The sequence below is a fragment of the Pan troglodytes genome, chromosome 15, assembly GCF_028858775.2.
Source record: "Pan troglodytes isolate AG18354 chromosome 15, NHGRI_mPanTro3-v2.0_pri, whole genome shotgun sequence".
Taxonomy (NCBI): Eukaryota; Metazoa; Chordata; class Mammalia; order Primates; family Hominidae; genus Pan; species Pan troglodytes.
The window spans coordinates 66,470,777-66,486,851 of record NC_072413.2 but is presented as its reverse complement, the minus strand read 5'-3'; the positions used below and the strand labels follow the sequence as shown (position 1 = coordinate 66,486,851).

Sequence of the window (16,075 nt, the reverse complement as noted above, 5' to 3'; positions counted from 1 at the left end):
AACTGATCAAAACAGTCTCTCTGGTTACAGGGATGAATTAGCTGTGTGTGTGCGGGCATGGGGTGTCCCCATCTGCTCCTGCTCCATCCTCGTGCTCCCTCCATCTATACTTCAGGGAATCTCCGTGGGGTTCCTTGGATCCCAGGTTGAAAACTGTTATCACAATGCAGGCCCCTTCTTGTAACAGTTGTCAAACTTCGTACCCAAGAAAACACGTAATGACAAAGAGCTGCTAGGAATTTAACGGCCTTTCAAATTCGCCTGAGTTTTACATACTATGGATTTCAGCTGCTGCCCATGTTTGGTGTGGCACTAAGAGTTATGGACCCCTTGCTGAAACGCCCTGGCCTCTTGCAGGTCTGCAGTTCACAAATTAGGAATAACTGTACAGAAATTAAGAACAAGAAATGAGACTGGGGTCCCAGATGGAGCCACACCATCAAGTGTGTAGACTGGGCTCCAGTGTCTAGTGAAGAAATTTGTGCTTAAATAGTATTTGGCAATGGAGAGCCATTAAAAAGCCATATGCGATTATTACTATTAATTATTTTTTAAGCCAGGAAATGAATGATTGAAAATGAACTAGCAAAAAAAAAAAAAAAGAAAAAAAGAAAAAAAAAGGATTACTCCTTTGCAATTTAAGTTCCCTTTCCCATCTCTAGCTGTCTGAGCTTCCACATCCCAGTCGCAGAGTCCACTGGGAGAGTTTCCCTCCCAAGCATCACAGATGGGCCCAGCCCAGACACGTTTCTCCAGTCTTCATGATCAGAGGCACTGATTGTCTGCTGTGGCATTACCTAAAGTGAGTGGTCCAGCTCAGGCTTCGGCACCCTTGTGACTGAGCAAACTCATTGATGTACACAAATGGAAACCATGCCTAAATTAAAGAATGTGCATATGGATGAACAAAGAGGGGATTTATATGGTGTGCAGGCCAAAGTGGAGGCCTAATTCCTTGGTTTTGCCCACCTTCTTTCCTAGACCTTCAGATCCCCCTATCCCTAAATATGTCAATGAAGTCCTTGGTTTCAGCTGCGGAGTCAGGAAATACAACTGGAGGTAGCATGGGATGCCGGCCTGGAGAGTCATTGCGCCCCGATCCAGCTCTGTACTCTGCTTGCCTTGGGGAGAATTGCTAAAGCTTCTGGTACCGGAATGTGTCCATGCCTAAAACGAAAGGTACTATTAACGTGCATCTACCAACTTCAGAAGGGGCCGTAGGGATGAAGATGTAATTAAAGCCTGTGAGCACTTCGTGCTTCTTGATGAAAGACAACAACACCACCGTGAAGTTTTATTATCTACCGACTCTGTTTTTAAAATGATTCCAATTCCTTTCTGTTTTTCCTTTTGGGGTCTGCATAAACTTTGTTAGCTATTAATTTCAAAAAAGTCCTCCTTGCACCTCAGAGCAGGATTTTATTTAGCGCCTCAGAGAATTTCTTTCCATACTGCAGACCCTCAAAGGATTCCTCTTGGTCAGGGTGGAAGAGGCCTGCGTGTGTTCAGCTGCTGAGTTCAGTTCAATTTAATAAATATTTATGGAACATCTACTAACATCTTCTTAGCCCTGAAAGGCAGGGCAGGGCTGAAACAAGTAGGAAAGGTTGTGAACTTTGGAGCCAGGCTGCCTGAGGGTTGAATTCCAGCTGACACTTCCATATGGGTCCTTGGAGAGCCTCTCCTCACCTCTCTGAATCTCTGTTTGTCACCTGGAAAATGGAGATAACCCCATTCATCTCCCAGGGTAAGGTAATAAAAAGATAGAAATCTAGTGAGTGGTGGGTAGGCGCTCAGTGAGGCCTTGCCGCCTTCTCTGTAGCATCAGCCTCTGGAGGAGGGGGAAGGGAGATGCCTCCTCCTCAGCTCTGTTTTTCCTCCCTGAGGCCCTCTGTCTACTCCTAAAGGCTTGTCCATCCATTTTGGAAGGAATGTCAGCCGGTTAAACCAGTGTTTCTGAAATGTTCTCATGTCAATTTCTCCCGTGCTCCTGGGCGGCTCATTTCCTCCACACACACCCTCCTCCACCAAAATACCTCCAAGGCCTCCCCATCATTACACCCTCCACCCTCCCTCCAAATCCATTCCCAAGGAGGAGAGAAGAGCTTTTCTATTCTTTTGAGAGAGCACACAGTGGAAGTGGCTTTGCTTTGTTGTCTCCACTTCAGAAAAGATCAAACTGCAGGCTCCATGAAGTGTCAGTCCTCCAAAGGAGCTTCAGGTCAGAGGGAGGAGGGGCGAGGCCAGGCAGGGTAGGCTGAGGCTGTCCCAGAGGGACCAGTCCAGGCAGAACCAACACAGCCTTCCAAGGTGCCCTCGCAGGGGCCCACATCACCCTGGATCTAGCCTGAAAGATGCCCCCTAGAATGTTCCCTGGCAGATATGGCTGTCCTGTCTGAAAGAACCACGATAAAGGAGTCCACACAGGATCCTGTCCTTTTCTAAATGAGGATTCTTGTCTCCCAGGTTCCCAGGGAGGACAGCGGATGCAAGGGAGCCCTTGAATAGGCACCGCAAAGGCCAACACACTTTAAATTAAGCTTCCGATGCTTAGAAGGGGCACAGCTTCCCACAAATCCCCTGGTGCATGCAGCTTTGAGGCAGTGTTCAGTCCGTCTGTTCTTTTAGAAGTGCGCCTTGGAAGCCAGGAGTTATTTGTTTCCGAAAGGTAGGCACTCATCAGGTGGGTGGTCTTTGCATTTTTTGTGTGCTTTGATTCCCTCCCTTTTCTTTTCAGGACTATTGAGGGGTTTATTTTTCCCTCTCCCAGCAGTGCTTGGGGGTTTGGCTGCAATGTGCATCTGTGTTGGGTTTTCCCACAGGCCCCTGCAAAGGCAGCCCTGTTGCCTTCAGAAAGTCCCGGGCGGCCCGTGGTGGGGAGTCGGAACTGCAGCTGTGCGCCCCCTCCCTTCTGCAGCAGGCTTTGATCAGTTTTCGTGGGGGCTGAGTGCAGCCTGACCTCCCATCTCCAGCGTCTCTCAGGTGGAAAGTTCTGTTCAGCCTGTCTGTGGCTTCAAAGGCTCTCCCTCCTTCAGGCTGGGATGAGACTGATAATGGTTCTCATTTTGCTGTCGTGTGATCTCCCAGCAGCCCCCATCTTTCCATTGACAGGCTTTTACTTATTTGGTTGGGCTGCTTTGGCCAAACTCAAACCACCTTTCTGGTTGAGGAAGCACATTGATGTCCCCTCCCATTGAGGCTCCTTTGATGGCTCAGATGTGGCCTTCCAGCCCAGACAAAGGTGACCGGGCTGTGGCAGCCAGGCACCTGGCGAATCAGCATCTAGGCGTTGGGCAGGGCAGAGGACTGTGTGAGCCTGCAAGTCTGTGAAGAGGAACACTCAGCTCCGCCCTTTCTACCTTTGAAGGCTAAGGCAAGTCGCTGCTTTCTGCTCTAGTTCCTTGCAGGAATCCAGCAGTGGTGGCCGATGTCACACCCCACCCCATGCCTGTGCCTGAACCTGGGCTGGACATAGGCAAGGCCAAAGCCCTGACATTGACAACATTTCCAAAGAACTTGAGCCATTCACTATCTTGAGAAGTGGGCACCGGGCCAGCTGAGCTTGGGGAGTTCCTGTTCTGGCCCACTATTTCCAACAGTTGTGGCCTTACAGCCTTAGTTCTCAGTCCAAGGGGTTAACATCAGCTACCTCAGCTGCTCCAGGGCCTACTTCTGGCTCCAGCCTCAAAGTGCTGCTGACCCTGTGCTTGGGCCTTCCAGCCCCCCATGGTGTGTAAAAGGACAGGGCTGGACATCTAAGGTAGCTGTCAGCGAGTTTGCACAGGGGTTGCTGCCTCACCAAAGCTCCATGGGGCCTCGGCTGCAGCTCGTCACTCCTCATGATGTGGATGGGGTTAGGCTGCACGTTGCCCTTTGGTTTCCTCATATTTAAAATAAGGTGGCCAAGGGCAACAGGAGCGGTCAGGAGAGCATCCTTCTTCCTCAGCCTGATAGCACAGTCTCTTCCTTCCTTTTGATCATATTCAAAACAACTGCAATAGAACAATAAGTCTGGGAGGAGGCCAGAGGGGGATTTATTATGCTGTTGTGCTGTGGCACAGCCTTGCCTGACTTTATCTTGCACTGAGGTCTGCATGGGAGGAAATCTGCAGGCCTGTGGATTGTCTCTCTGAAGCTGAACTCCCTCCAACCTGAAATCTGGGAGGGCAGGCGAGATGCTGCCATGTTGGCCACACCCCAGCATGAACCATGGCAAGAGGGAAACCAGCCCAGATCTCCCAAAACTCTGAAAACATGACTGTGAGAGGCACAGGGACCCCAAACAGTCAGAGCCCACCTGGGTTTAGCCCTATAAGAGGGGACTCCAGAAACTGAGTTTGCCCCAGGACAGGAGATCCCCAGAGCTCTTCTTAACAGCCAGTGTCCTCTCTTCCCATTCCAGCAGGAGAGGGAGTTGTGTGGGGAGGTGCCTCTATTTGTGGCAAAGCAGGGAAAGCTCAGCGGTGGACTGTCAGCTTCTCATACCAGAGAGACCATGTGGCAGGGGGTTCTTCTCTTTTCCCAACAAGGCTGAGAGCCAAGAAAGGACCTCAGAGCCCTGGAGCTGAGAGAAAGTTGATTTGTCCCAGTTTTGACTTTATCTCCCCCTGAATGCAAATGTTTTGACATCCATCTGCTGTTAGCAGGACCCACCAGGTCATCTCAGCAACCTTCATTTCAATCAACCCATCACTTCAACCCTCACTGACAAAGAAACTCTAATGCCAGTGCTGCTAGTAAAATACATACATCAATAAATAAATCCTTTCTCATCTGACAGCTGGGTGCTACGGGCTGCTGGCCCGACTATCTCTGTGGGGCTTGAGCCTTTTGTAATACTGTGGCTTAAGCACAGGCAAACCTGGGGTCAAGGTCTGGCTCCACCAGCATTTGCCAAATGACCTTGAGCAGATTACATTACCTCCCAGAGCCTCAGTTTCCTCAGCTGTAAGATGGGGATGAGAATAGCAACCATGTAGGATTGTTTCGAGGATTAAATGGGATAATGTATGTGACATACTTAGCACATGTTAAACATTCTATAGAGTGTGGTCATTATTACTACCACTATTTCAAATAGATGTGAGGATCTGATCGAACTTCCTTGGTCCTTAGTAGTGTCCTCAGGTGAACCATGAGCTCCGATCTCTGCCATGAGAAGTTAATGTATGAGGAACGCAAGAGGGAAGAGACTCCACAGCACAACGTTTAGGAAAGTTCACTCAGACCCCAGCAGCAAGTCCAGGGGCTGAACTCAGTTTTCTAGACGACCAGATTCTCTCTCTCTCCAGTCATTTCATCTCTCTGGGCAACCTAACTGCATTAGTTTTCTAGGGCTGCAGCAACAAAGTGTCACGAACATAGTGGCCTAAAACCACAGAAATGTATTCTCTATAGTCCTGGCAGCCAGAAGCCCCACATCAAGGTGTCTGCAGGGCCGGGCTCCCTCTGAAGGCTCTTGGGGAGACCTCTTCCTCGCCTCTTCCAGCTTCCGGTGGCTCCAGGTGTTCCTTGGCTTGGGGCTGCTTAACTCCAGTCTCTGCCTCCGTGGTCACACTGCCTCCTCCTCTTTGTGACTGTCCTCCTCTGTGTCTCTTATCAGGATGCTTGTCATTAGATTTAGGGCCCACCTGGGTAGTTCAGGATGATCTCATCTCAACATCCTTAATTACCTCTGCAAAGACCGTTTATACAAATCAGGCCATATTTACACGTTCTGGGGGTAAGGACATGGACGTATCTTTTTGGGAGCCACCATTTAACCTACTGCATCCACTAACCCTGCAAAATATCACATTGGATTATGACTAAAAAGTCAGGATAAGACCTCTCACCTGGGGTGGGTGAGGGGCTCACTCCTCTCCATGGTAACATCACTGCTTCTTTGCTTAGTCTCAAGGAGGGGTCATGATCCACCACCTTCAAAGAAAAATCTAGCTCTTCATTCTTTACTCATTGGCAGGGAGTGAAAACAAGTTCTTTCCGCTTAGTAAGAAACATTGCATCCAATGGGGGACTCAAGTCTGTGCTGAGTCCCAGGGCTTCCTGTTCTTAGTTGGATATGTTGGGATTTCAAAACCCATTGTGCCCCTTAGGCTTATGAGTGCAAAAACTCACATGTGATGAGCCCCCTTCTGGAAAAGCCCCACCAGAAACATCATTCTCTCAGTGCTGAAACCATTCACCTTCTCCTCTTCTTGCCAACCTCCGGAGGCCCCACACTCACTGAAAAGGGGGCACAACTCTCTTTTCTCAAAGGCCTCCTCTAGCCTTGCTCTCTGACCCCTGTTGTCTATTTCCTCCTTCAGCCCCTTATTCAACCATAGAGATCCATGTCTCATAGGAAAGACATTGCCCAGGGGTTCCCAGTCCCCTGCTGGGAAGGCCTTTCCTCCAAAATTGCTGACAGTTAAGCTACCAGACTGCAAGGGAATACAGATTATAATACAATGCATTTTTTGTTTCTTCCAATCAAGTAATACTTCTATATAAATTTAGTATACGTCTCAGCTCCTTCCAGGTGGTTTTAAGAAAAAAGCTAGTGTTATGCCCTTTCCCTCTGATGAGTCTAATTGCATGGGGCTCTGGTGGTGGCCCTGCTTTGCCCCTTCAAGAGCATCTGTGAATAACTTTGTGTTTGTAGGTTTCTTTTTAAAGGTGTTCCTCCTATTTCTGGCTCACAGATGTTGACAAGTAGCATGTGTAGAGTTCAGTCTGCACAAATCTGGGAGCTCTGAACACTAGATCCTATATTCACAGAGTCCCCCACCACTGGAACCTGGCTAGGGGTAGGAAAGTCACCGTAACCCTACAGTCCTGTGGAAAGGGTAGAGTAGTGGGGACTAACTGGAAAGAAGTGAAAATAAGACAAAGTAGCCAGTGGAATCTCCAGTCTGCCCCTTGCTTAGCTATGGAGAGCACAGCAAGATGATGGGTGAAGTCCACTGCTTCTCTGAACCATCTTTCAACTTGTCTGCTGAGGGTCCACTTTCTCTCCTTTCTCTGCCTGCATGTTTGTGCAAAATTTGTGTCTTCACGTGGAGACTATGAGTTTTGTGTGCATGGAACAGAGCCCTCTAGAAGGGTCTTGTGCCACTTTAAAATGTGACTCCCAAAAAATCTGACCTGTGCTCATACATTGCTGATGGAAATACAAAATGGTTTAGCCATGTGGAGAATAGTATTGCAGTTCTTCAAAAAGTTAAACATAGAATCACCATATGACTAGTAAATCCACTCCTAGGTACATACCTTAAAAAATTGAAAATAGGTATTCAAATAAATACATGTGTATGCAAGTTCATAGCAGCACAATATTCACAATAGTTGAAGGGTGTAACCAGCCCAAATGACCACTGACGGATGAATGAATGAACAAAATGCAGTATATCCTGACAATGGAATATTATTCAGCCATAAAAAGAATGATGCACGCTACACCATGGAGGAGACTTGAAAACATACTAGTGAAAGAAGACAGACACTATATGATTCCATTTATATGAAATATCCAGAATAGGTAAAGCCATAGCAACAAAGTAGATTGGTGGGTTTCCAGGAGCTGGGAGGAGGGGGAAATAGGAACACTTGCATAATGGTTATGGGTCTTGCTTTTGGGGTGATGAAAATATTTGGAACTAGACAGAGATGCTGGTTGCACATCATGATATCTAGTTGCCACGGAATTGTTTACTTTAAAATGGTTAATTTCATCTTATATAAATTTCACCTCCATAAAAATGAAATATTTTAGAAAGAGAAAGTTAAAAAAAAAAAAACCTGTGTGTTCCACGAACACAACCCAACCCTTGCTCTCATTCCCATTTCCCGTTCCCTGTGTGCCCATTGTCAGTGCCATGGTATCAAATCAGTGCCCATTGTCAGTGCCATGGTATCAAATCAGCTTATGATGCAGATTACTGTCGGGCTTGTTCTTGATCCTATTTGTGAGATACATCCTCTAGAATTCCATGACCAAAGCTGAGTCTACACAGTAGCAACCAAATGTTTTAGCAGAGAACGATGGGTGTTTCACCACAAGACTCTTTCCCAATATTTTGTTTCTGTGGCAGAAAAGCGGATTTTTCTTGGCAAGATGAACAGGTTTGCACATTTACCTGTCTCTAGGAATTTCCATAGGCTGCAAGAAGAAAAAGAACATGAGTGTCAAGATACCTAGAAAAAGATGTTGAAGGCTTGCATAAAGCCTACTGAGGCTAAAACTGTTGTTTATTGAAGTTATGGGGAAAAAAGTTCATGCCCCCATTCTGTTTGTTCCAACCTCATTTGAAGAGTTGAGAGAGAACTTGTAGTTTCGTGCTTCTAGAACAGAAAAGATTTGGAATTTCAAAGAGAAAAATGCCCATAGGGAGAACTGGGGACACGGAGATGCCCTGCGTTAACTAGGGCAGAAAGTTGTAGTCTGTTGATGGAACTGTCATTTACTCATGCACCTGAACCCTTGAAGTCATTCACGAGGGTGGAAATCAGCTTCTTCCAAGCTCCTGTTAATGTTGATATTTTGACCTCCTCCTATGAATCACGAATGTTCTTAATGGAATTCATTCATTCACTGCATATGGTCCTGCCATGCGCCAGAAGGCAATAGGCCAGGCCACTGGATGGAGAAGACCCCATCCCTGCCTTGCTGCATAAGCAGCTCAGTGAAAAAGCCAGGCAGGAACATCACAGCCATACGGCAAGTGCTCAGACAGAGGTATCAGGCCATGGGAGCACCAAGGAGTCACTGCATCTGGGCCCTGTCAGAGGTGGGGACAGTGGAGCCCAGTGTTAAAGGAAGATGGTGACAGGAGACCAGCATTACAGGCAAGTAAGCACAGCATCCACATTGGCCCAGAGGCATGGACACAGGTGGCATATCTGGGGAACACTGCTGCAGAGAGGAGAGGAGGGAATATCGCTACAAGAGGAGAGGAGGCTGTCGGGGCAAGTTGGGGCCAGGCTGGAAAGGGTCTTACATTTGACCCATTTTTTCCGGTGACTTTTTCCTTTTCATAGGAACAACAGCCAAATATTTGTCATAAATCATTTTCCTTCATCCTGTCAGTAGCCCCCTTTTACCGATGAATACACTGAGGTTCAAAAAGGTTAAGTAATTCCAAAGAGGGATGCACACATCACCGGAACATATGAGAAACTGTTTGTCAATGACTGAGTGGTTACTGCTGGGGGAAGCCAGGATGGAAGGATGGGACCAAAAGGACAAAGGCGGCTTTAATTGCATCAGTAACATTTCATTTCTTAAGCTGGGTTTCGGTACATGGATGCTCTTTGTGCCTTTTTGTTTGTGTGAAATTTTCATAATGACTCTTAAAGCCACTGGACTTGCATGTTAGGGCAGCATCTTTGCTTGAAAGGAGGCAGTGTCTGAGGCTGAGGGTCCCTTGAGAACACAGGGGCAGCCCTTAATATCCAAATGCTTGATGGGTTTTTCACTGTGGTTAAGAGGTAAGTCACTATTTATTCCACCTAGTCAAGGCCTCAGAGCTGACACTTCTACAGAAAAAGCAGGACAGACAGGTTTGATTCTCCTGGTTCCCTTGGGCAGGAACTGAATGTTTCCCATCTAGGGGCATATGAGCAGAGAGGAAGGGGTCTGAGCCCCACAGTGTGTCCTCAGTTACCACTTCTACGCACTTGGCAGCCCGTGCTCCGAGTTCCTTTTCAACTGCGTTTCCCTTCAAGTTAACACCGTTTGCTTCCTCCGCTAGAGCATCCTGCCCCCTCCAGCGTAGCCCTGAGAAGGAGACCCAGCCCCCTGCCTTCCTGGCATGCAGAACTTAAAACAAGAGCTCTCTGCCATCGGACATCCTTACCATTTCCAGCTATTGAGTGTAATCAGGTGTGCCAGGATCTGATTTCAAAGCCAAAAGCAAAGGGGCTCGGAGGAATCCTCTCTCGGTTGCGCCAGTGGAAGACAAAGGGGTCTGAACAAACAGGATGCACTGAGAGCTGTAGAGAGCACTCCCCAGCAAGTGGGGTGGGCAGGATGCAGGGTTGGAATAGTTGACCTGTAAGCCTGGGTGTTGGCATGTGAGACAGTCATGCCCAGGAGAAGCAAGGCAGGGCATGAACAGATGCTGATTCATCTGACAGCCTCTCTGGATGGTTCCTGGTAGACAGTCATGCTCTTCCAGGGCCCAGAGAGTTATATAATCTCCGCCTGAATAGAAGATCCCGACTCTGGCCGTTCACCTTGCAGAGAATGCTGACATTTCTAGAAATCAGAGAAAACCCACTATGCCTTGTAGGGCAGATGAGCAGTACTCAGGAATCTACAAACGAGTCAGAACTGATGCGCTGTGGAGCTGGAGAAGACCCACTGGTTGCACCCCAATGTCTGGGTCCTGATGGATCCATTTTTTTCTGTCCCTGTTTCTATCTCTTATCCCATACTCTGCTTGCTGGGCTTGGGAACCTACATCTAGTAAACTTTCCCGATCATTAACTGGATAAAGAGTTAAAAGTCATTCCAGAGAACACGACCCTTCTTGGGAGGCTATAGTCCGAGGGAAAATTTCAGTATTTCCTTTCTCTTTCTCACTGCCCTCATTTTTATATGGCAGGAATCGGAGATGAAAACAAATATAACAAACCCGACTTGAAGGCAAACAAAGATCATCAAAGGCAACAAGAATAGGAAGCAGCTTACAGTGGGAAGAAAGTGCCCATCTAGACTGACGCCTCACTGATGGTGAAACTTAGTGGTGCTGCCCCAATTCACCGTCTTTCAGAGATAGCCTTGTTGTTTTCAACCGGGGGTGCTTGGAGTATTGCCCACAGACACCTCTGACTGTTAGAGTCAAAGCCTCGGGGAATGCTCCTGGCATTTTCTGGATGAGGCTGCAAGTACAAATGTCCTCCAGTACACAGGATAGTCACAAAACCGAAGAACTACCCCCCCACCCTTTTTCTAATAGAGCAGTACTGGTGAAATTGGTCTTTTTTTTTTTTTTTTTTTTTGAGACGGAGTCTCACTCTGTCGCCCAGGCTGGAGTGCAATGGCATGACCTCAGCTCACTACAACCTCTGCCTCCCAGGTTCAAGGGATTCTCCTGCCTCAGTCTCCTGAGTAGCTGGGATTACAGGCATGTGCCACCATGCCCAGATAATTTTTTTTTGTATTTTTAGTAGAGACGGGGTTTCACCATGTTGGCCAGGCTGGTCTCAAACTCCTGACCTCAACTGATCCGCCTCCCTCGGCCTCCCATAGTGCTGGGATTACAGGCGTGAGCCACTGCATCCAGCCAGAATTGGTCATTTCTGACACTCAGCTGAACCTCGAGCTCCTCCAACCTGGAGCCTTTGAACATGAAACCTATAGAGAGAGTCTCTGAAAAGAATCCAATTCTAAAGGCCACTGTTGGTTCTAGATGAAATAAAAAGCACACAGAAAATGAAAACCCACCTGACATCTATAGTTCATCAATTGCCTTTAGAGGCAACTCTTATACAAACTCCAAAATTCCCAAGAGAAATTCTAACCTGGCATAAAGCATCGGGAGATTTATGGATATGCTTTCTCCCAGGGCTAGAGTTCTGGGAACCGGAGACTCAGAGGCTGCCTCTCGGCTTCTATAAAATAGGTCTGGGACATACATTAGGTTGTTTTGTCCCTATACAGTGTAAATAGCTGACGCGTGACACTTCAGCAATGGCTAAAAAATAAAATCCGAGCTAATCGTGGGTATATGGAAAGCACAACAAATGTGCAAGTTGCAAATGATTTCTATCTATGTAAAATGGCAACATGATTGGGGCTCTTCTTTAGTATGGCCAGGGTGGAAGCTGAGTATGAGGTCCTTGGGGGAATTCTAACTACATGAAATTGACTAACTAGGGCTGTTTTTTTCTTGGAGGGAGCAGGGAGAAACCAGCAGATACCATCCAGATTTTTCTTAAAAGGAGAGACTTGATGAATCCATCATTCTACTCATAAGCAAATGCCTTTCACAAAGAATGTGAATTCTAGTGAGATTTTGAGCACAAAGCTGCAATGTCTTTGAGAACTTGATTTATGATTCAAGATGAACTGCAGCTAACTCTGGGGTCATTCGGCCGGGGGGATGGGAAGGGCAGACCCATTAATCAAAAGGTAGCAGGGGACCCCTCCAGGTGAGCCAAATGCACAAAGGGAGGAAGTGAGTCCAGGTGGAGAAAGAGACCCCTCCCCTCATCTCCGGTGTCGCTGGGAGACAGCTCTGCTTCAGGGAAGCTCGGAGGGATGGTCTAATGCACATTCTCTCAAAGAATCAGAGAGGCTGCAGCTTGTCTGAGAAGAATTTAAATCCTGGCTCTGATCACGAGCTGTATGACATTAAGCAAGCTATCTAAATCTGAATCTTGGGCCCTTCCAAGATGGGGATAATGGTACTTGCCTCAGAGGGTTGTTAGGGAAATAAGCAGGCATTTACTGAGTACTTAATACATGCCAGGCTTGGTATGAGGTCCTGGAGAGACAATGGTAGAAGGGTTGACAGTTTCATGAAATCACTTCTATAGTTCACTAGGCACAGACACTGCCTATCATTTGGTAGCTGCTCAACAAATGTTACTTCCCTTCCCCTTATAATCTGTACCACTGGGCACCTGCTATGTGCAAGCTATTGTGTAGGCCCTTGGACCTGACATCAAGTAGCAATTTGTAACTTCAAAACTGGTTTCACACACGAGAACAAATGTCAGCAGTTTTTGCACTTGCTCGTAGAGAGATAGCAGGAGGGATTTTGAGCTCACAAATCCCTTCAGTTGTAGCAGCCCTTCTTTTATTGATGTTATATCCTGGACTTCTAAGAAAGATCCAACCTATTTATTGCAGGTCATTAATATACCTGACACTGCTCTAGGTGCTTAAGAAAAAACTCAATGAATAAATCAAAGACGGCTGCCCTCCAGGGCTTATATGGTAGCAGAGAAGACACAGAATGAAGGGTAAACATTGTGAGCTATTGATTATTTATTACCTTGTATAGCGATAAGTGCTTTGGGAAAATATAAGTAGAGCAGGATGGGGGTAAGCAGAGCGGGTTGCAATTTTAAGTGGGTCAGTCTCATAGAGAAGGTGATATTTTAGCAAAAACTTAAAGGTGAGGGAGTCATCCATTATGTGAGGAAAGGAGGTGAGGGAGTCAGCTATGGTACTCTGGAGAAAAGGGTTCCAGCAAGGGTTCAGAAGTGCAAAGGCTCTAAGGTGAAAGCCTGCCTGTGAGAGGGTTCAGCTAGGAGGCAGTGTGGCTGCAACAGGTGAGCAAGCGAGGAGCTGTGAGAGGTGAAGAAGCAGGTGCCGCTGGAATCGGTGGGGCTTTCTAGGCCTGTGGAAGGACTCCACTTTCACTCTGAGTGAAAAAGCGTTACTTCAGAGTTTTGAGCAGACGAATGGCATGATCTGATTTATGTCTTAAAACTGGAGAGGAGGTCATAGACTCAGGCTTAGGCCTTCCATGAAGGTTGGAAAACCAATCATTTATCTACCCTGTCATCTTCACAGGCCCCCTGGCATGAAGATTAGGCAGATTATTTCTATTCCCATTTTACAAACTGGGGAATTGGGACTCGGGAAGGCTATGGGCATTCTCTGAGGGCCCAGAGCTGGAAGGTGGTAGGCTGGGGACTGAATTCTTGCAGTGCCCCCCCACTTGGACTAAGATGGGTTTCTGGACACTAGGAGCTGTCTGCTCCACAGTGTCCATGGGCTTTCATGCATCCTTGAGGATTGTTTTGGTGTAGAGAAAAGACCAACTGGGGCTACTTTGGTTTTTGAAATTAATATTTATTACATGTTGTTACACGTTGAAAAAACTCAGTTTTCTTTTAGGCTTTAAAGTGCATCTTATAAATCTTATTACATTCTAGTTATAAATCGTAAATGGTCAGTGACAGTTTGTGGATGATGTCCTCAAATTTCAAAAGATCCTTCCTTACCTTATGCCTCAATAACGAACATGATGCGTTGCACCTAGTACATCCCACATCATATATCTCAGAGTCAATCACAACAGAAAGGAGGAGGAAGGGCGGCTGCGGGCCTGGGGTTGGGGTGCAACTTGGCCAGGCACTAATCCATGACCAGGGCTGGGGCTCCAGGCCTCAGGGTCTGTGGAGTGGGCTTACTGGCAGGCACTGGCCACTGGGCAGGGTGCCTTAGGAAGGACATTGGAGAGGCATCCAAATGTAGGAAGAAAGGGAATGTTTTCCCTTTCTCTATCTCCTAGCTCCCTTTTTATCCATAACTCTGGAGAAAAATTTGTGACTACAAAGTTGTAGGCTGGTTTTGCTTCTACCATGTTAATGAGCAGAGGCTCCAGGGGCAGTTTGACAGTGTAAGGCCCCTCTGAGGAGGCCTCCCATTGCTTATCTCAGCCTTTTTCTAACTCCCCGCTCTCCCCTTGGCCTCTCCATGGTCCATCTTTCTCTCTGCTGTCCTTCCTGCAGTGTTCCTCCCTGCCCCTCCCTTCTTTTGGCCTTGGGAGCTCTCCACCCTTCCCCTCCCAACGTTTTCCCTCCATACCCCACGCTCTTTGTTGCTGAATTCAAGGTTCTCAATACAATAAAGCTTTGATGATTTGCCCCAATTGAGAAGGAGTGTCAGCTTAAATTAATGTGGAGTCTGAATAATACAATTTTAAAGCAAAGTTTAGTTGCTTTCATGTTGTTAAGACATCCTTTCCAGAGAGAAGAGTTAGCATTTAAATGCAGTAATAGTTGATGTTGAGAAATGGGGCAATATGTCTTAGAGAATCTTTTCAAATAATCTACCAGAAACGAATCACTTATAATTAGCATATACTTTCTTTGAATCGGAGTGTTTCTGCCTTTAAAACCTTTCAATTTTAGTGACCAACATTTTTTAAATCACTGATTTTATCAGACTTCTCTCAGATCCACAAGTTTCAACCCCTGAGTTCTTCATGGCAGAGACATTTCCACATTGAAAGTCTCTCTAGAAATTTTTAATTTTCAATGACATAAGCAATACATGAATATATTCTCTTTGCAAAAAAATTGATACTTTAAAAATAAATTAAAATCACATAAATAATAAAATCATTTCTGTTATCCCATTTATATTACTTTCTTTAAGGTGCTAACAATGTATTCTCCATAACAAACCATTTTGCACAGAAGTCCCTTCTCCAGGGTCCTATCCAAAAGGCAACCATCCACACTTGATTGGATCTTACAAGTTTAAAAAATAAGTAGAGGCTGCGGTAGTTACGGCTCTCAGCTTCCCAGTCTGTCTTTATTCTGCAATTCTCCCCACTTCTCTACCACATCTCTGCATGTTCCATTCACATATATCTGCCAGGAAAACTCACCAAGTGAAGCACATCTGCCAAATGTAATAATTAGGAAATCTAGATAAGGGCGTTTGGGTGTTCATTATATTATTTTCTTTACTTTTCTGAATGTTGAAATTTATCATAATGAAAAAAGAAAGAAAAAGAAAAACTCACCAAATTCTAAGAACAACAAAACAGCAAATGACCCTGAGAAGAAGAAAGGACTGGTTCTAGTTACTGCTATTTTCCTCTTCCTACAGAGTCCCAGCCCTGCACTGGGAAAGGCTGTGCCTCATCTGTGGGAATAGGAACATAGAAATGCCTGGTGTATTTCTTAGCAATGTGTCTACTTTTTCAAGCTCTTTCACAGTTGTTCTTTTACTTGCACAACAAGCCTTTAGGGGGTAAAAAAGGCAAGTGGGTTTCCCCCATTTTACAGAAATGGTATTATTGGAAACCAAGAGATTTCATGATACTAGCTAATAATACCAGCTCACAGTTACTGCTTTCTTGCTAGGCAGCAGGCATTGTTCTAGGTACTTACATGCATTAAATAATTTTAACCTTACAGTAACTCTAAGAATTATATGCATAACTGCCTGAGATCACAAAGCTAGTAAGTGGTGGATTGCAGTATGAACCCAGGCAGTCTACTCATGAGCCTAAACTCACAAGCATCTATATCTTCATGTGATAACATTACAGATGCCTTTCTAGCATCCCAAGAGTTGAAATCTGGCAGCCTCCAGGGTGCATTCGGACTACAAGAGCATTCA

General features: G+C 46.2%; 1 protein-coding gene across 11 annotated transcripts in view; it reads right to left on the bottom strand.

The window, feature by feature from the left end:
- RAD51B (RAD51 paralog B) overlaps nt 1-16,075 on the bottom strand; it is a 914,255-nt gene that overhangs the window by 227,084 nt on the left and 671,096 nt on the right. The window contains exon 11 of one of the 11 annotated variants that reach the window (XM_016926254.3): nt 7,390-8,140. The exons of the other annotated variants lie outside the window; for them this stretch is intronic. Within the exon in view, the coding sequence (XP_016781743.1) occupies nt 8,124-8,140 (17 nt within the window). The 3' untranslated portion in view covers nt 7,390-8,123. Of the gene's footprint in view, nt 1-7,389; nt 8,141-16,075 lie in introns of those variants that run through there. 11 annotated transcript variants of the gene reach the window in all.